The following is a 22041-nucleotide window of genomic DNA, read 5'->3' as shown; positions in this document are numbered from 1 at the left end:
TCAAGGCTTTGCAAAACTTCTTGAGCCATCACTGTACATTAATTAGCAGTTCCTGGGCCAAATGCATTGTTGATGTTGTGAGTTGTCTCTGCTGCTTTACGACCCGTTTTGAACTGGAATAAAAAAATCGCTCAAATTTGCTTTTTGTCTAACGTAATTTCTATAGTTTAAAATAAATATAATCAGCAAGTAATAAGACATTAGCAAAAAAACATAAATTGAGAAATGCACATTCAAATGATGTATAACATAACCACACTTACTTGAGAACATATTCCAGTATCAAATGGCAAAGTTCAACAATGCAAAACAGCAATTACTTTTGCACCAACCTAATACTATCATCTCACCATGAGAGCAAAACTTTATCTTATTCATTGGTTTATTCCCTGGGCCTTGAACTGTGTCTTACACATAGTAAATACTCAATAGATACTTGTTCAATAATCAAAACAAATAATAACAGTGAATTAATAGATGTGGAGTTCAAAATAGAAAGGAACAAAAATATTCCTTCAAGGCAGTAACCTCCAAATGAAGTTATAATTTATACAGATCATTAATCTCTTATTTGCAATTCTGAAATAGAAAAAGCTTTGGAAAAAGTTTTGTCATTACTGCTTATATTCTGAAGCTTCAGGCTTTTTTATAAAATTGAGAAACAACTATTAACTTATTAGATCCCAAATTACAATAAAAAGAAATACTTAAAGAAAAAGTACTTTTAAAGAAAAGCAAAATGCCACAGCAGACTTTGAATTTCTTAAGTAAGGATGCTTTTCATAATCTTTTACCACTAAGTATTTGATACATAGTAGGTACTCAGATATGCAGATGACACCACCCTTATGGCAGAAAGTGAAGAAGAACTAAAAAGCCTCTTGATGAAAGTGAAAGAGGAGAGTGAAAAAGTTGGCTTAAAGCTCAACAGTCAGAAAACTAAGAACATGGCATCCGGTCCCATCACTTCATGGGAAATAGATGGGGAAACAGTGGAAACAGTGGCTGACTTTATTTTTCTGGGCTCCAAAATCACTGCAGATAGTGACTGCAGCCATGAAATTAAAAGACGCTTACTCCTTGGAAGGAAAGTTATGACCAACCTAGACAGCATATTAAAAAGCAGAGACATTACTTTGCCAACAAAGGTTCATCTAGTCAAGGCAATGGTTTTTCCAGTGGTCATGTATGGATGTGAGAGTTGGACTATAAAGAAAGCTGAGCGCTGAAGAATTGATGCTTTTGAACTGTGGTGTTGGAGAAGACTCTTGAGAGTCCGTTGGACTGCAAGGAGATCCAACCAGTCCATCCTAAAGGAGATCAGTCCTGGGTATTCACTGGAAGGACTGATGTTGAAGCTGAGACTCCAATACTTTGGGCATCTGATGCGAAGAGCGGACTCATTTGAAAAGACCCTGATGCTGCGAAAGATTGAGGACAGGAGGAGAAAGGGAAGACAGAGGATGAGATGGTTGCATGGCATCACCGACTCAATGGACATGGGTTTGGGTGGATTCTGGGAGTTGGTAATGGACAGGGAGGCCTGGCGTACTGTGGTTCATGGGGTTGCATAGAGTCAGACACGACTGAGAGACTGAACTGAACTGAAGGTACTCAATATATATTGTCAGAATGGACACTAAGAAGAACTGGGATTTGTTTCATTTAACAAAGACATGTTGAGTACCTTTCTCATAGTAGTCATTATGCTGGGTATATAAGACAGCAGAACAAGAGACACAGAGTCTTTCCCTGTCTTTATGAAGCAGACTTTAGTGGGGAAGGATGATGCTTAAATACTACAAAAAATAAAGTTCCAGGTACTATGGATCCCAAAAAGAAAGGAGTAGATAAACTAAACTAGAAGGTTATGGAAATTCTATAAAACTTAGACAGTCACGGCTGAAGAGCAGAGACTGAAGAAGAGTACCACCAAGCTGTGTGGGCCTAATCAAGGACTTTGTTCATTCTCCTAAGGGCAATGAGAAGCACTGAGGGATTTTAAACAAAGGAGTGTATTTCATTTGGACTTTAATTCAGACTTCTACTTTCTGAGCACTTACTATGTGCCAGGCATGTTATCTTGTTCAATCCTGACAGAATTGGCCTTGTATTTCCAAATTGTATGGAGGAGCTGGTGGCTGATCAGCATCCCTATATACAACAAAAAGAAGAGCCAAACAAACAGAAATCCAACTATATATAGACAGAAGAGGGTTGTTAAGAGAACAAGAACTAGAGTAACAGAAAGGGGAAAATCTTGAGAGACATACTGGCTGCTGTAGCCACATCTTCCCTTGGATCATTATTCTGAGCATGAACTGAAGGCTGACAATCGGGACAAACCCAGTACCAACCCTGGTGGAAGGCTGCCAAGGGAGGACAGAGGAATAAGCATAGCTTTGGCACAGACTCGGGAGATCTTAAGCACATGGCCAGTTTTCTCAAGAAATTTTTGAATATTAAAACTGTGTGGGGTAGAAGGCTACAAACCTAAGCACAAGACTTGTGAAAAAGTTCTTTAGCAGTCTGACCAGAAAAAGGTTAGAGTCTGGGACCCAAGGAGGAAAGCACCCTTAGAATATATCAAATTCATAGCTGAAAACTTGTGAGAGCCAGGGAAGAAACAGAGGAAAGAAAATTAAGCCTGAAAGTAAAACTCAGTCTCAACCCAGCACACTCCCTAATTGGATAAAGGGAATCAGTCACAAGAGTATCGGCCCAGGGGGTGGTAGCGTTGTGGTGATCAGTCCCCCATTCATATCTGACTCTTTGGGACCCCATGGACTGTAGCCTGCCGGGTTCCTCTGACCATGGGATTCCCCAGGCAAGAATACTGGAGTGGGTTGTCATTTCCTCCTTCAGAGGATCTTCCCGACTCATGTATTGAACCCACGTCTCTTGCATTCCCTGCATTGGCAGGCAGATTCTTTATCACTGTGCCACTGGGGAAGCCCAGGAGAGGAGAGAGTGAATCCTTAAAAAAGGGAAGATATCATCAGGAGGCATTACAATTTTTTGGACACAATGTCTGGCATAAAATAAAAATTATTAGGCATGCCAACAGACAAAATTAGATTAACAAAAGATAAGGAAAAATAACACCACAGACAGATCTACATGTGATACAGATATTGGTGTTAACTGACAAAGACTTTAGAACAATTATGAGTTATATTTTTTTTAAAGAGAAAGAACTGGACAAAGTAGATGAAAAGCAGGTAATTTTACCTAAGAATTGGAATCAATAAAAGAGAACCATTTGGAAATTTAGAACTGAAAAATAACACTAAATATAAGTAAGAATTCATTAGATACATTTACCAAGAGATATAAAAATAGCATAAAACAGGATTCATGAATTGAAAGGAGGTCAAAAGAAAATGTCCAAACTAAAGCACAGAGGAAAAAAATGTAAAATAAAGGAAAAGAGTAGTAGAGATAAGTAGGACTCAGTGAAAAATCTACTATATACAAATTGGAATCTCAGAAAGAAAGAAGGAGAAAAATGTGGCAGAACAAATATTCAGACAGTAAATGATGAAGAATTTTCTAAAACTGGAGAAAGATACTAACACAAGATTTAAGAAGCTCTATAAATTCAAACCAGAATGAATTTAATAATAATAATATAATGCAAACAACAATAACAGCACATCAAGGTTATTTTCAACAAAGATTAAAATGAAAAAGATAATATGAAAATGTTAAAATAGCCAGGTGAGGGTGGGGAACATATATTCAGTGGATTTCAAAAAGACTGATGACTGATTTCACAACAGAAAACAAAGAGGCCAGGAGAAAAAGAAATGTCTCGATATGCTGAGAAAAAAATTAATGACAACTGAAATTTAAACACAGGATTTAAAAAAATCCTTCAGAAATAAAGATGAAATAAAGACATTATCGGCGCTTCCCGCACAGCTCAGCTGTATAAGAGCTTCCCAAGTAGCACTAGTGGTAAAGAACCCGCCTGCCAGTGCAGGAGACCCCGGTTCAATTCCTGGGTTGGGAAGATCCCCTGGAGAAGGGATAAGCTACCCACTCCAGTATTCTTGGGATTCCCTGGTGGCTCAGATGGTAAAGAATCCGCCTGCAATGTGGAAGACCTGGGTTCGACCCCTGGGTTGGGATTCCCTGGTGGTTCAGATGGTAAAGATTCTGCCTGCAATGTGGGAGACCTGGGTTCAACCCCTAGGTTGGGAAGATGCCCTGGAGAAGGGAAAGGCTACCTGCTCCAGTATTCTTGCACTGGATAATTCCATGGACAAAGGAACCTTGCAGGCTACAGTCCACAGGGTCGCAGAGTCTGACACAACCGAGAAACTTTCACTTTCACTAAAGACATCATCAAACAAATAAAACTGAGGAGACTGTCACCAGAAAATCTGAACTAAAAGAAATACTAAGAGTTTTATAGGAGAAAAATAATCCCAGGGTAAATAAAGATATATAGAAGGGAATTATAAGAAACAAGAATAAAAATTGGTTAAGATGAGTAACCAATGATGGAATTCCAGTTGAGCTATTTCAAATCCTGAAAGATGAGGCTGTGAAAGTGCTGCATTCAATATGCCCACAAATTTGGAAAACTCAGCAGTGGCCACAGGACTGGAAAACTGATCCACACAGGACTGGAAAAGGTCAGTTTTCATTCCAATCCCAAAGAAAGGCAATGCCAAAGAATGCTCAAACTACCGCACAATTGCACTCATCTCATATGCTAGGAAAGTAATGCTCAAAATTCTCCAAGCCAGGCTTCAGCAATACGTGAACCATGAACTCCCAGATGTTCAAGCTGGTTTTAGAAAAGGCAGAGGAACCAGAGATCAAATTGCCAACATCCACTGGATCATTGAAAAAGCAAGAGAGTTCCAGAAAAACATCTATTTCTGCTTTATTGACTATGCCAAAGCCCTTGACTGTGTGGATCACAAGAAACTGTGGAAATTCTGAAAGAGATGGGAATACCAAACCACCTGACCTGCCTCTTGAGAAACCTATATGCAGGTCAGGAGGCAACAGTTAGAACTGGACATGGAACAACAGACTGGTTCCAAATAGGAAAAGGAGTACGTCAAGGCTGTATACTGTCACCCTGCTTATTTAACTTATATGCAGAATACATCATGAGAAACGTTAGGCTGGAAGAAGCACAAGCTGGAATCAAGATTGCTGGGAGAAATATCAATAACCTCAGATATGCAGATGACACCACCTTTATGGCAGAAAGTGAAGAGGAATAAAAAGCCTCTTGATGAAAGTGAAAGAGGAGAGTGAAAAAGTTGGCTTAAAGCTCAACATTCAGAAAACGAAGATCATGGCATCTGGTCCCATCACTTCATGGGAAATAGATGGGGAAACTGTGGAAACAGTATCAGACTTTATTTTCTGGGGCTCCAAAATCACTGGAGATGGTGACTGCAGCCATGAAATTAAAAGACACTTACTCCTTGGAAGGAAAGTTATGACCAACCTAGATAGCATATTCAAAAGCAGAGACATTACTTTGCCAACAAAGGTTCGTCTAGTCAAGGCTACGGTTTTTCTAGTGGTCAAGTATGGATGTGAGAGTTGGACTGTGAAGAAAGCTGAGCACCGAAGAATTGATGCTTTTGAACTGTGGTGTTGGAGAAGACTCTTGAGAGTCCCTTGGACTGCAAGGAGATCCAACCAGTCCATTCTGAAGGAGATCAGCCCTGGGATTTCTTTGGAAGGAATGATGCTGAAGCTGAAACTCCAATACTTTGGCCACCTCATGTGAAGAGTTGACTCATTGGAAAAGACTCTGATGCTGGGAGGGATTGGGGGCAGGAGGAGAAAGGAACCCCAGAGGATGAGATGACTGGATGGCATCACCAACTCGATGGACATGAGTTTGGGTGAACTCCGGGAGTTGGTGATGGACAGGGAGGCCTGGTGTGCTGCAATTCATGGGGTCACAAAGAGTCGGACATGACTGAGCGACTGAACTGAACTGAACTGAAGATGAGTAAATATTGACTAAATGCTTATGTTACAAAACACTGATAGCAATGTCCTATGGAATTTAAAATAAAATGCACAACAAAAATAACACAAAAGGAAAGAGGTGTAATAACTAAAGTTTCTAAGTTCTAGCATTACATTACAGGAAAATAGTAAAAAAAAAATAAAATAGTTTATTCAAGAGTACAATTAATCAAAATAAATGTTGTAACCTCTAAGGCAGCTATATAAAGAACAGTAAAACACTGTGTATCTACCACATTAATGGAGAAGAAAAACAAAAAACAATTAAAATATTTGAATGATATTTAATAACCCAAAAGAATATAAAAAAGAGAGAAAACAGAATATGAAGCAAAATTAAAAACCCAAATATTAAGACCAATAATATAAAACCAAATAAATCAGTAAAATCATTAAATGTAAATACACTAACTAATAAAATTGAAAGATTTGTCAGCCTGGATTTAAAAGACAACTATATTGATGATTTTGATACAGAAAGGGTGAAAATAAAAGTATGAAAAAAGTCATACCTTGCAATCACTAATCAAAAAAAGCTGCTGTGGCTATACTAACATCAGACAAAACAGACTTTAAGGCAAGAACCTTACTAGAAATAAAGGACATTTCATAATCATTAAGGGATTAATCCATCAGGAAGTTATCACAATATAGATCTATGTACAACCAATGAAACAGCCTTAAAATTTAAAAATTGAGAGAAATAAAAGAAATAGATAAATATACAGTCATGATAGGAGATTTAAACATATTTCTTTGAATAGTTGGTAACAATCAGAAAAAAATTCAGTAAGATTATAGAAAAGCTGAACAGTATAATTGACACCTGGATTTCAGTGACATATACACAGATAACCTGACCCAACAATGACAGGACACATTCTTTCATTCTTTACAAGTGCCCATGGGATACAAAGCAAAACTGACTCTACGCGAGGCTGCAAAGCAAGCCTCAACAACGTCCAAAAGATTTAACCAGTCAGAGGAGGTCTCTGACAACACTGATATTAAGTTGGAAATCAATAACAATGACATGGTATTATACATAGAAAATGCTAAAGATGCCATCAGAAAAATATTATAGAAGAGCTTCTTCAAGAATAAAGTTGAAGAATACAAAGCTAATATACAGAAATATTACATTTCTATACATTAATAATCAACAATAAAGAAATTAAGGAAACAATCCCATTTACCATCTCATCAAAACCAAGAAAATATCTCAGAATTAACCCACTTAAGAAAACAAAAATCCTATACCCAGAAAACTGTTAGACACTGATGAAAGAAACTGAAGATGACACAAATAGAAAGATATACCGTGCTCTTGTTTTGGAAGAATCAATACTGCCATTTACAGCAACATGGATGCATTACGCTCAGTGAAATAAATCAGAGAAAGACAAAATGCTATGTGATATCACTTCTATGTGAAATCTAAAAAAAATTTTTAAACTAGTGAATAAACAAAAAAGAAACAGACTTACTGATACAGAGAACAAACTAGTAGTTACCAGTGGGAACAGGAAAAAGAGAGGGACAATACAAACTAGCTACAGTTTGTAATTAAAAGCTACTTTGTAACTAAAAGCTATAAGGATATATTGTACAAACAGTGAACACAGCCAACATTTCATAGTAACTATAAGTGGAGTATATGTGTGCTCAGTCCCTCGGTCATGTCTGACTCTTTGTGACCCCATGGACTGCAGCCCACCAGGCTCCTCTATCCACGGGATTTTTCAGGCAAGAGTACTGGAGTGAGTTGCCATTTCCTTCTTCAAGGGATTTTCTTGACCCAGGGATGGAACCCGCATCTCCTGTGTCTCCTGCCTGGCAGGTGGATTCTTTATCACTGAGCCACCTGAAAGTACAGCCTTTAAAAACTGTGAATCACAATACTGTACACCTATAACTTATATAAATATTGTACATCAACTAAACTTCAAAGAATACCAAAAAAAAAAAGAAAATCCCAATTAAAAAATCCAAAAAAAAGGAAATTTTCAATAGCTTGGAAATTAGGTAATATACCTGATGATAACCCTTGGATCAAATCTTTAAAGTGACAAAAAATATTAGAGAATGTTTTATACAAAAGAATATTAAAAAAATATGACTCATTAAAGCTGGAATATAGTTAAAGCAGTGCTTAGGGGGAAGTTATAGTTTTAAATGGATATTTTAGAAAGGAAAAAATGTCTTGAAACTTATGTTCTAAGTTTCCATCTCAAGAAACTATAAAACGGTAGCAAATCAATCTCATAGAAAGTAGGAAAAATTAATAATAAAGATATGATCTAAAATTAAGAGAAAAACAGTAAAGCCACAATTGGTTCTTTGATTAGTAAAATTAATAAACACCTAGCAAAACTGTTCAAAAACACATATGCACACAAATTTTCATTATAGGAAACTGATAGATTTTTCAGACATTAAAAAGAAATAAAAGTTTGTTTTAGACAACTAGACACCAATGATTTATATCATTTATTTTTAAAATATTTATTTAACTGCAGAATAATTACAAAATTGTGATGGTTTTTGTCATACAGCAAGATGAATCGGCCACAGGTATACAACTAAATGGGCTTCTCTGGTGGCTCAGACAGTGGAGATTTCACCCAATGCAGGAGACCTGGGTTCCATCCCTGGGTTGGGAAGATCCCCTGCAGGAGAGCATGACAACCCACTCCAGTATTCTTGCCTGGAGGATCCCATGGACAGAGGAGCCTGGCAGGCTGCAGTCCATGGGGTCACAGAGAGTCGGACATCACTGAGTGACTAAGCACGCAGGCACATACATTTAAATAAACGAACTCTTTGAAAAACACAACTTATCAAAACTGACAATAGAAGGAATAGAAAATCTGAATACTCCTATATCTATTAAAAATGAGTCCGTTCTTTAAACTCTTGCCAATACTAAAACATAACAAAGTTGCAGGACTGACAACTTCAGATTATCAAGCTACCAAAATCAAGAAAATGTGGTAATGTTAAAAACACAGACAGTAGATCCCTGTGCTATATACCGTTGGTCCTTATTAGTTATCTATTTTATATGTTTCTACATATATGTGTATACATTGATCCCAATCTCTTATTTATCCCTATCCTGCCTACCCCTTTTGCCCCAGTAACCATAAAATTGTTTTCTACATCTATAACTCTACCTCTCTTTTGTAAATTAGTTCATTTGTACCATTTTTCTGTTGTTGCTGTTGTTCATTGTTCAGTTGCTAAGTTCCTTTGCAACTCCAAGGACTGCCGCATGCCAGGTTTCCCTGTCTTTCGCTATCTCCCAGAGTTTGCTTAAACTCATGTCCATTGAGTCAGTGATGCCATTCAACCATCTCATCCTCTGTTATACCCTCAATCTTTCCCAGTATCAGGGTCTTTTCCAATGAGTCAGTTCTTAGCATCAGGTGGCTAAAGTATTGGTGCTTCAGCTTCAGCAGCGGTCATTTCAATGAATATTCAGGACTGATCTTAAAGATTGACTGGTTTGATCTCCCTGCAGTCCAAGGGACTCTCAAGAGTCTTCTCCAACACCACAGTTCAAAAGCATCAATTCTTCAGCGCTCAGCCTTCTTTATGGTCAACTCTCACATCCATACATGACTACTGAAAAACCCTAGCTTTGACTATACAGACTATTGTCAACAAAGTGATATCAGTGATGTCTAGGGTTTGTCATAGCTTTTCTTCCAAAGAATAAGCATCTTTTAATGTCATGGCTGCAGTCACCATCTGCAGTGATTTGGGCCCAGGAAATAAAATCTGTCACTGTTTCCACTTTTTCTCCATCTATTTGCCATGAAGTGATGGGACCAGATACCATAATCTTAGTTTTTTAAATGTTCTAATGTTTCTAATGAAAGTGAAGATACCATTAGAATGATATCATTAAAGTGGTATCATCTGTATATCTGAGGTTGCTATTTCTCCTGGCAATCTTGATTCCATCTTGTGATTCATCCAGCCTGGCATTTCACATGATGTACTCTGCATATAAGCTAAATAAGCAGGGTGGCAATATACATCCTTGACATAACTCCTTTCCCAATTTGGAACCAGTCTGTTGTTCCATGTCTGGTTCTAACTGTTGTTTCTTGACCTGAATACACTTTCACAGAAGCCAGATAAGGTAGTTTGGTATTCTTATCTCTTGAAGAATTTTCCAGTTTGTTGTGATCCACACAGTCAAAGGCTTCAGTGTAGTTAATGAAATAGAAGCAGCTGTTTGTCTGGAATTCCATAGCTTTTACTATCATCCAATGGAGGTTGACAATTTGATCTCTGGTTCCTCTGTCTTTTCTAAATCCAGCTTGCACATCTGGAAGTTCTCAGTTCATATATTGTTAAAGCCTAGCTTGAGGGATTTTGAGTTTTACTTTGCTAGCATGTGAAATGAGTGCAACTGTAGACTAGTATGAACATTCTTTTTATTGCCTTTCTTTGGGATTGGAATGAAAACTGACCTTTTCCAGTCCTGTGGCCACTGCTGAGTTTCCCAAATTTGTTGGCATATTGAGTGCAGCACCTTAACAGTATCATCTTTTAGGATTTTAAATAGCTCCACTAGAATTCTATCACCTCCACTAACTTTGCAGCAATGCTTCCTATGGTCACTTGACTTCACACTGCAGGATGTCTGGCTCTAGGTGAGTGATCACATCATCGTGGTTATCTGGGTCATTAAGACCTTGTTTGTACAGTTCTTCTGTGTATTCTTGCCACCTTTTCTTAATATCTTCTGCTTCTGTTAGATCCTTGCCATTTCTGTCCTTTATCGAGCCCATCTTTGCATGAAATGTTACCTTGGTATCTCCACTTTTCTTGAAGAGATCTCTAGTCTTTCCCATTCTATTGTTTTCCTCTGTTTCTTTGCATTGTTCACTTAAGAAGGCTTTCTTATCTCTCCTTGGTATTCTCTGGAACTCTGCATTCAGTTGGGTACATTTTTCCTTTTCTCCTTTGCCTTTCACTTCTTTTCTTTCTCAGCAATTTGTAAGGCCTCCTCAGACAACCACTTTGCCTTCTTGCATTTCTTTTTCTTGGGGATGTTTGGTCGCTGCGTCTCATACAATGTTATGAACCTCTGTCCACAGTTCTTCAGGCACTCTGTATACCAAATCTAATGCTATTTGTCACCTCTACTGTACAATCATAAGGGATTTGATTTTGGTTATATTTGAATGATCCAGTGGTTTTCCCTATTTTGTTCAATTTAAGTCTGAATTTTGCAATAAGGAGTTCATGAACTGAGCTGACAAAACAGTCAGCTTCAGGTCTTGTTTTTGCTGACCACAAAACTCCATCTTTGGCTGCAAAGAATATAATACAGATTGGTATATACTATAGATTGGTATATAACTTTTTTTAGATTCCACAGGTAAGTGACATCATGTGACATTTGCCCTTCTCTGACTTACTTTACTCAGTATGACGATCTCTAGGTCCATCCATGTTACTGCAAATGGTATCATTTCATTCTTTTTTATGTCTGAGTAATATTTCTTTCTATACATCTACCACATCTTCTTTATCCATTCCTCTGTCAATGGACATATAGGTTGCTTCCATGTCTTGCTACTGTAAATAGTAAACAGTGCAGCAGTGAATATTAGGATGTATGTATCTTTTCAAATTATGGTTTTCTCTGGGTATATGCCCAGGAGTGGGATTGCTGGATCATATGGTAACTCTATTTTTAGTTTTTTAAGGAACCTCCACACTGTTCTCTACAGTGGCTGTACCAATTTATATTCCCACCAACAGTGTAGGAGGGTTCCCTTTTATCTACACCCTCTCCATCATTTATTATTTATAATCAATTTATCTTTGACAAAAGAGCAAAAGCAATTCAATGGAGCAAAGACAGTCCTTTTAACAAACTGTACTAGGACAACTGGACATCCGCATGCCAAATATACATATGTGTGTGTATGTGTATAATATATATATTTTAATGGATCATAAATGTAAACCCCAGAACTATAAGACTTCTAAAAGATAACATGGGTGAAAATCTAAGTGACCCTGGTTTTGGAGATTAACTCTTAGACATACTACCAAAAACGTGATCCATAAACCAAAAAAACTGGTAAGCTGGACTTCATTAAAATTAAAAATTTCTCTGGAAAGTTACTGCTAAGAGAATGAAAAGACTGGCTACAGATTGGGAGAAGATATTTGCAAAGCACATATCTGATAAAGGGCTTGTACCCTAAACATACTCTTAAAACTCTTAAAACTCAACAATATGAACACCCAAATAAAAATGGGAAAAGACCTGAACAGACATCGCACCAAAGAAAACATACAGAGAGCATATAAACATATGAGAAGATATTCCTTATCATACGTCACTGCTGCTGCTAAGTCACTTCAGTCGTGTCCAACTCTGTGCGATCCCATAGACGGCAGCCCACCAGGGTCCCCCGTCCCTGGGATTCTCCAGGCAAGAACACTGGAGTGGGTTGCCGTTTCCTTCTGCAAATGTCACTAGGGAACTGTAAATTAAAACAACAGTGAGATATCACAACACACCTATTAGAACAGCTAAAATCTAAGCCACTGGTAACACCAAATTCTGGCAAGAACATGGAGCAACAGGAACGGTCATTCAAGGCTGGTGGGAATGCAGAATGGTACAACCACAACAGAAGACAAGCTGTCAGTTTCCACCAAAGTCTTACAAACCAGAAATTATGCTTCTTGGTATTTAGCCAAATTAGCTGAAAACTTATGTCAACACAAAAATCTACCCAGGAATGTTTATAACCAGTTTTATTCATAACTGCCAAACTTGAAAGCAACCAAGATGTCCTTCAAAAGACAGTGAATGTACAAACGAACTGATATACCCTCACAATATAATATTATTCAGGAAAAAAAAAAGCTGTCAAGGCACAAAAAGATATACAGTAACATAAGGCACATTGCCAAGTAAAAGAAGTTAATCTGAAAAGCTACATACTGTATAATTACAACAGTGAGACATTCTTAAGGGCAAAACTAGAGACAGTAAAGGCCAAGTGGTTGCTGGGGGCTTGAAAGCAGGGAGGAATGAATAGGCAGAGCACAGAGGGTTTTCAGGACAGTGAAGTGTGACCAACCTAGACGACATAATAAAAAGCAGAGACATTACTTTGCCAACAAAAGTCCATCTAGTCAAAGCTATGGTTTCCCCAGTAGTTATGTATGGATGTGAGAGTTGGACTATAAAGAAAGCTGAGTGCTGAAGAATTGATGCTTTTGAACCGTAGTGTTGGAGAAGACTCTTGAGCATCCCTTGGACTTCAAGGAGATCCAACCAGTCCACCTAAAGGAAATCAGTCCTGAATATTCATTGGAAGGACTGATACTGAAGCTGAAACTCCAATACTTTGACCACCTGATGCAAAGAACTGACTCATTTGAAAAGGCCCTAATGCTGGGAAAGATTGAAGGCAGGAGGAGAAGGGGATGACAGAGGATGAGATGGTTGGATGGCATCACCGACTTGATGGACATGAGTTTGAGTAAACTCTGGGAGTTGGTGATGGACAGGGAGGTCCATAGGGTCGCAAAGAACTGGACACGACTGAGCAACTGAATGAACTGAACTGAAGTTATTCTGTAAGATACTGGAATAGTAGATACATGGTATCACACATTTGTTGAAACCCATACAATACAAAGAGTGAGCCATGATGTAAAATGTGGACTTTAACAGTAATGTATCAGTATCAACTGGTTCACCAATAGTAACAAATGTAGCACACTAATGCAAGATGCTAATAAGGGAGATCGTGTGTAAGGAGAGGAGATGTATGAGAACTCTGTATTTCTGCCCAATTTTTCTGCAAGCCTAAAACCATCCTAAAAAATAAAGCTTTAGTAATTAAAAAAAACCTTCTCAAAAGAAAATCTGAGTGACACAGGCTTCAAAGGAGACTTCTTCTAAACATTTAATAAAGAAATAACAAACACTGTCTTGTAACACTCTTGCATCAAATAGAAAAGAAAAAAGGAGGTGAACACTTCTGTACCATTTTATCAGGCCAGCATAACCTTGATACAAACTTTTCAAAGACATTACAAGAAAGTAAAATTACAGACCAACCTTTCTCACTGACATAGGTTCAATCCTTCAACACTTATTATTGGATTTCTGCTAATGTATAGGATGTGGAAAGTCAGAACAAGAAAATATTACTCCCACCCTAACAATGAGAAAGAGTGGTATAATCTACAAAATCTTAACTTTTGAACTCAACAGAAAAATGAAGTTTTAAGACAATCAAGTGAATTAAATTCCAAACAGTAACAAGCCCCTTTAAAGACAGATGGAACTACAAACTATTTAATATTTGACAAAGCACAGGAGGAAAAGGAGGCTACAGTACAATCAAGAAAGAAAAATGCAGCTAAAATTAACTGTTATAGATTAGATGTGGGCTAGTATGTCAGTTCAGAGAAGGCAATGGCACCCTACTCCAGTACTCTTGCCTGGAATATCCCATGGACGGAGGAGCCTGGTAGGCTGCAGTCCATGGGGTCGCTAAGAGTCGGACACGACTGAGTGACTTCACTTTCACTTTCATGCATTGGAGAAGGAAATGGCAACCCACTCCAGTAGTCTTGCCTAGAGAATCTCAGGGATGGGGTAGCCTGGTGGGCTGCCGTCTCTGGGGTCGCACAGAGTCGGACACGACTGAAGCGACTTAGCAGCAGCAGCAGCAGTATGTCAGTTTAGAAACACTGGGAGCTCAAAACACAGGGGAATTCACACTTGCATGCTCTTTTGCCAAGGTCTCCATCAGGGTTGAGGGTAGAGCAGGTAACTGCAAAAGGTCCCTTTCTGTGGCACAGGTGTGCAAGAAAGGATAGGCCACCACTATAAAAACAGCATACAACCATGCCACATTGCCCAAACTCCCCTCTCATTTGAGGAAGAGGCCTTAAACCTCTGGAAAAGGCAGAGGTTCTGGGTGTATGCCAGTGTACTCAGTCATGTCTGACTCTTTGTGACCCCATGGACTGTAGCCCACCAGGCTCCTCTGTCCATGGGATTTACCCAGCAAGAATACTGGAGTGGGTTGCCATGCCCTCCTCCAGGGGATCTTCTTGACCCAAGGATCAAACCCACATTTCCTGAACCAGCAGGCAGGTTCTTTACCACTTAGGCACAGAGGAAGCCTCTGGGGATTATGATTGACGAAAAACTACCTTCCTCATGGAAACATAAGAAAACTCTCGCAGGCCCCAAATCCTATACCAGTACAAAGCAGAGGAAAGTCAGCACTAGGGAGAAGGAGGAATCTCTCACCCGTTATGTGCCACAAGACAAACTTCAGCTGCCAAAAGCAAAAGAGAAAGGAGCGCTGTCAAAAAGCAACTGTACTCCAATAAAAATTAAAAATTAATTTAAAAAATAAAAATAAAAAGCAAAGCATTGGATGACAGGTTGGCTGTTCCTTATAAACTATTCTTACATATAATCCAGCAATTACAATCCTTGGTATTTACCCAAATGAGTTGGAAATGTCTCCACCCGAAAACCTGCACATGAATGTTTGCAGCAGCTTTATTCATAATTGCCAAAAGTTGAAAGCAGCCGATATCTTTCAGTAAATGGGCAAGCAGTTGTACATCCAGGCAATGGAATATTCAGTTCAGTTCAGTTGAGTCGCTCAGTCATGTCCGACTCTGCAACCCCATGAATCGCAGCATGCCAGGCCTCCCTGTCCATCACCAACTCCAGGAGTTCACTCAAACTCATGTCCATCGAGTCGGTGATGCCATCCAACCATCTCATCCTCTGTCGTCCCCTTCTCCTCCTGCCCCGAGTCCCTCCCAGCATCAGGGTCTTTTCCAATGAGTCAGCTCTTCGCATCAGGTGGCCAAAGTATTGGAGTTTCAGCTTCAGCATCAGTCCTTCCAATGAACACCCAGGACTGATGTCCTTTAGGATGGACTGGTTGGATCTCCTTGCTGTCCAAGGGACTCTCAAGAGTCTTCTCCAACACCACAGTTCAAAAGCATCAATTCTTAAGCACTCAGCTTTCTTCACAGTCCAACTCTCACATCCATACATGACCACTGGAAAAACCATAGCCTTGACTAGACAGACCTTTGTTGGCAAAGTAATATCTCTGCTTTTCAATATGCTATCTAGGTTGGTCATAACTTTCCAAGGAGTAAGTGTCTTTTAATTTCATGGCTGCAATCACCATCTGCAGTCAGCCTGCTTATTTAACTTATATGCAGAATACATCATGAGAAACGCTGGACTGGAAGAAGCAGAAGCTGGAATCAAGATTGCCGAGAGAAATATCAAAACCTCAGATATGCAGATGACACCACCCTTATGGCAGAAAGTCAAGAGGAACTAAAAAGCCTCTTGATGAAAGTGAAAGAGGAGAGTGAAAAAGTTGGCTTAAAGCTCAACATTCAGAAAACTAAGATCATGGCATCTGGTCCCATCACTTCATGGGAAATAGATGGGGAAACAGTGGAATGGAGTATTACTCGGCACTAAAAAAAAAATAAGCTATCAAGCTATAAACAGATGGTGGAAACTTAAATACATATACTAAGTGAAAGAAGCCAATCTGAAAAGGCTACATATTGTATGACTTCAACTACATATATGACATCCTGAAACAAGCAAAACTATGGAGACAGTAAAAAGATAAGTGGCTGCCTGAGGTTCAGGGGGAGGAAGGGATGAGCAAGAGAAGCACAGTATTTTTACAATATCAAAAACCATGCTGTACAATGTTAGATACATGTCATTATTTATTTGTTAAAATAAAGAGTCCACAACAATAGTCAACTATAAACTATGAAATCTGAGAAAAAAACTTAACATCAATTAGTAATAAAACTTTCAGAAAACAAGGAATAGAAGAGTGCTTCTTCAACTTAACAAAAAGCATCTAGACAACATCACAATGGAATCACTAGCCAGTGTAACAAGGCAAGAAAAATAATTAAAAGGCACACTGATTGGAAAGGAAGAAGTAAAATATCTTTATTCACAAACACCTGACTTGGAAAATCCTAAGTCATCTACAAAAAAAGGTATTATAACAAATACATAAGTTTAGTAAAGCCCCAGGATACATGGTAAATATACAAATATCAATTATATTTCTGTATACTAAGAACAAATGAAAAAAGAACAAATAATTGGAAACTGAAATAAGAAAAAAAATCAGCATTTTAATAGTATCAAAAAACATGAAATACTTGGGGAAATTTTTAATAGAATGTATACAATAATCATATGTTGTTTAGTCACTAAGTTGTATCCAACTCTTTTGCCACCCCATGGACTGTAGACCACCAGGCTCCTCTGTCCATTGGATTTCCCAGGCAAAAATACTGGAGCAAGTATTTCCTTCTCCAGGGGATCTTCCAGGAATCAAACCCACATCTCCTACATTAGCAGGCAGATTCTTTACCACTAAGCCACCAGGGAAGCCTGATAAGCGACTTACGTCATACATAAAGAATCCATACAATTCACCAGTATGAGAACACACACCATTTTTTTAAAGGCAAAAGATTTTAACAAACACCATTTTTTTAAAAGGCAAAAGATTTAGAGGAGTATAATTACAAATAAAAATTAATTAATTAAAAACTAACACCAAGCACTAGCAAGGACGCAGAGCAATCCTCATAATTGCTGTGGAAATGCAAAATAATACAGCCACTTTGGAAAAGTTTGGTAGGTTCTTATAGACATACACTTACCATACAATTCAGCAATTTCACTTCAGAGTATTTATTCAAGAGAAAAGAAAATTTTTAAAGAAAAAAAAAACTATACCAGAAAGCATATATCAGTTTTACTCATAATGTTTATAAATGGAAACAAACGATAACTCTGTAACTGAAAGTGCCCAGCAACCAAGGAATGGATAAACAAATCGTAGTACATTCAAACAATGAAATATTACTCAACAATAAAAAGAAACGTAACTACTGAAATAGCAATTACATGAATGAATCTCAAATTATGCAAAATGACAGAAACCAAGCACAAAAATTCTCATACTGTATGATTCCATTTGTCACATTCACAAAAAAAGGCAAAGGTCTCCTGATCAATCTCTGCATCCAAAGAACCTAGCACATCAGAAAATAATGAATGCCTGGTGGGCCGTTGGAGGGGGAATCATTGCACGGAGGGTGGACAGCAAGGTCATAGAAGCCAAAGTCAAAAGGAACCTGGGGGCGCAAACACACCTGCAGGATGGAAACAGCGAAGGAAGGTATACTTCAACCTACCTCCAACGATTTCAGCAGCTTAAATAATTAGATTCTGTAAAGCTCTACATTATGAATGAATAGCCTCAGCGGTTCTCTGGCCTAAAAGAAAGGCATGATGCGCCCCACCCTACTTTAAAAATAAACCCGATGCCCAAGACTGAGCAAGTGGAGCTTACAAAGGGCTAGGAGGATTTTCCGTGCCCAGGAGCGGAGCTGAAGAGGGCCGAGGCGGGCTCGGGCTTAGGTCTGCCGGAGGCCGAAAGAGCCGGGGCATCGCCGCGGCCCCGCGGGTCTCCACCCCTTCCCACATCCTCACTTACCCAGGCCTGCCGTTCCAACTGAGCGTACAAATTAGAGCCTTTGAGCTTTTGGACTATCTGGGCAATAATGAGAGACAGATCCGACTCCTCCTGCAACATTTCCCCTGTCCTACCCCGCCAAGTAGCGGGGGCCGCTAGCGCGGAGAGCACTGGCCACGTTCGGGGTCCCACTCTAGACCAGTGACACTTCTCGGGGACCTTATTACGCTGGGACTCCTCCAGCGGGCGTTACTAGGCAACTGCCAGGCCGTGAGTCCGTTCCTCTCTGGTCCCCCCTCAAGCCTGAAGGCCCAGCACCTGCGTTCCGCTGGCAGAAAACGATCTTCGGAGTTGGGGGAGGGGAGAGTAGCTTTTCAATTCCATTGTTCCCGCTTAGTCTGTGGTGGAAAGGCAAGAATAGGGTCTCTTTCCTCCAGATCTACAGAGCCTCTGATGCATCAGGGGAAATCAGAAAGTTTTGTATTTTTGTGTTTTATTATGAAGGATCATTCCTTTTCCACTTTCCAGTCTCTACAGAAAACAGGGCAGTGCACACAATGAAATGGCAAATGACTTCCAAAACTTACAAGGCTCTGACCCTAACTGCGCGAACTTGGGCGAGGTGCTTAAAGTTAAGAACTCGGTTTCAGTCTCAGCAAAATAATACCCAGCTGACGAGATGCTGTGATGATTAGCTGAGATAACAATCGTGAGGGTGCCTAGCACTGTACTTAGCGCTCCACTTTATTTCCTTTTCTGCTTCTGGGGTCTTATGCCAGGAATAAATATACAATGTCTTCTCACCTAACAGCTACAATAATAAGCATTTTATTGACAGATTTTCTCTGAAGCATTGGCATTTCAGTGGTAGCTAAGACATTGTCCGAGTCTTAAGGAATGTGCCATCTAAATAGATTTCCTCTTCTTCCATGCACTCACTCATTCAATCAAAACTCAATTCAAAATTCATTCAGCTTTCAACTTACTGAGCTTTTCCATACAGGAAATCGTGTAGGCACAAAGGTAAATGAAACATGGTTCTTGACATTAATGTAACACAGCAAAAACTTTAAAGAGAACTAGAAGTATCTAATTAATTGACATTCCAAAAGGCAGCTAATTTTGAAAGGTGTATGGAATAATACATGTATTAGAATAACCTCACCAAAATAATCAAGAATTAAATTCAAATATGTGCATGCATATATTTTAAGCAGAGAAAATGTAGGATTCCAAGAAAAGAGACCAAGATTGCTGGCAAAAACTACGCTAGTATAACTGCATTAAACTCTAATGTGGTTAGGCGCATTAAACTTAGCACGTTGAACTCTAATGTGCTTAGGCATAACAGATCTTCTGATTCAATAGGCCTGTGGTAGGACCTGCTAATCTCACTGTTAGCAAGTTTCCAAGAGATGGTAACCCTGGTGGCCCAAGGCCTATATTCTAAATAGCAAAAGACTAGAACAGGTAAACAATAGAAGTTCAAAGGGACCAGACTTCTGACATCTATAGGCAGTACCCTGGCCTTCAGAATATTATGATGATAAATACAGATCCCAAATAACCCCTTTGGTCAGGTTTGTTTCTTTGGAGTGAGGCAGGCAAGGGGGAAAGTGTGTTAGTTGCTCAGTCGTGTCTGATTCTTTGCGACTCCGTGGACTGTACCTGCCAGGCTTCTCTGTCCATGGGGATTCTCCGATCAAGAATCATAGAGTGGGTTGCCATGCTCTCCTCCAGGGGATCTTCTCAACCCAGGGATCAAACCTGGTGCTTAAGGCAATTTACATACTCTACAAAACATGTAGCTTCTCTACAAAACATTCTCCCACAACTCAGAATTTCTCACACTTGTATATGAGTTCATCTCCTCAACTCTCTACAGTCCGTTTATCCCAACATCCCACCCATTCAAGAATCTCTGCATGAATGTCACTATGAACAACAACAAAAAAATGTGGAGACAGTGTTTTTAAGATTGAAAAGGGTGACGTGATTAATAACTGAATAAATAGGGATGCTTAGGTTAAGAAGGGTCATAAAGTATAGAAGGGAAAGAAATGAAACCTGGAGCTGAAGAAAAACCACGGTGCCTTGAGTCAGAAAAGTCTGGGTTCCCCTCCTGCTCTGCTCCGCTCCCTTGGAGCTGCTCAAGTCCTCCATCATCAGAGTTTTCACTTTCTCTTCTGTAACAAGAGGATAAAAGACCCACCTGAGGGGATAGTGTACCTAGTATTAAAATATCAGCAAATAATAATAAATTAAATATTAAAATTTGATAATTTGACAAAACAGTCCCCTGTTCAATTGACAAGGGAATAGAAAGTACCTGAAGAAATGAAGCAAGACATATGAAAGTACCCAGCACAACTCTTTGCACACATAGGGGCTTTAAATTTTTTTCTTTTAAGGAGAAAATAATTTTCAGTCTTAAAGCAGCAATTAAAAAGTTCAAATTTTATTTTGATGGCATGCTCAAGCAAAAATAAATTTAATCTTAACATTAAAAAAGTGTTTCTCACATCCATAGAAGCAGATGTGTTTGGAATATAATTCAATCCTAGCGTGCCCTCTGTTCTTTTTTCAATTCAATTTAGCCACGCTTTTCAGAACACCTCTCTGTGCTAGGAATGGCAAGGAATACAAATATGAGTAAGCAATGGTCCCTTCTCTCAAGGAATTCTCAGTCCCAAAGGGATGGTGAGCCCAGTACACAAAGGACTAAAATGGTAGACAGGGGCCTTTCACCTGTGTATCTGGAAATTTTATTACTTTACAGTAATTGTCTCATAAGAAACGGAAGGTACTGCTTCCTATCTCTGTCCCTCAAGGGAGAACTTTGCCTTGGAAAGTCTTATTTTACCTAACAGGGTCGAGGATTGGGAAAATACACTATTTCTGACATTTTCGAGTGAACCGTGACCCAGACTAACAGATGAATAGTCAAAGGGGTCCAAATAATCTGAATAATTAAAACTGCATAGAGACAACAGCAAAATAGATGCAGGGTGAAGTCTCTTCAAAATTGCCTCAAACTCAAAGCAGAGGTACTCTGGCCCAACATGTGTAAGGCCCTGTGCCCAGTCATGACTGACTTCCTCAGAGCTGCTCTACTCTGATCTGTTTTACATACAATGTCATGTCAGATTTCACTGTGGGTGAGGGGATGCATTTGAAAATCACTGACCAGTGGCCTCACAGAGGCAAGGATGTGGACCACATCAAAAACACCCTGCCAGTCTAACGCAAAATTAAGGCACTCTTTAGGGTATACCAGAACATGTCCTTATTTTATTCACATGAGTATGGCTTGCATAAGCTCTACAATTTGCAATGAAAATTATTTTCAGCTGTTATTTTTGAAGGAGACACTGGGCTTCCCAGGTAGCTCAGACAGTAAAGAATCTGCCTGCAATGCAGGAGACCTGGGTTTAATCCCTGGGTCAGGAAGATCCCC

At 39.1% G+C, this 22041-nt stretch overlaps 1 protein-coding gene across 2 annotated transcripts in view; it reads right to left on the bottom strand.

Moving 5' to 3' along the window:
* Positions 1–18836, bottom strand: part of TBC1D19 (TBC1 domain family member 19) — a 157225-nt gene extending 138389 nt beyond the window's left edge. Inside the window, exon 1 of one of the 2 annotated variants that reach the window (XM_070372240.1) lies at positions 18606–18836. In XM_070372240.1, coding sequence (XP_070228341.1) covers positions 18606–18704 — 99 coding nt within the window. In that variant the 5' untranslated portion in view covers positions 18705–18836. The remainder of the gene's footprint in view (positions 1–18605) is intronic. The other variant, XM_070372239.1, reaches the window with a different exon arrangement.
* Positions 18837–22041: the final 3205 nt, after the last annotated feature.

The sequence above is a fragment of the Bos mutus genome, chromosome 6 (assembly GCF_027580195.1).
Source record: "Bos mutus isolate GX-2022 chromosome 6, NWIPB_WYAK_1.1, whole genome shotgun sequence".
Lineage (NCBI taxonomy): Eukaryota > Metazoa > Chordata > Mammalia > Artiodactyla > Bovidae > Bos > Bos mutus.
This window is presented reverse-complemented; position numbering and strand designations above follow the sequence as displayed.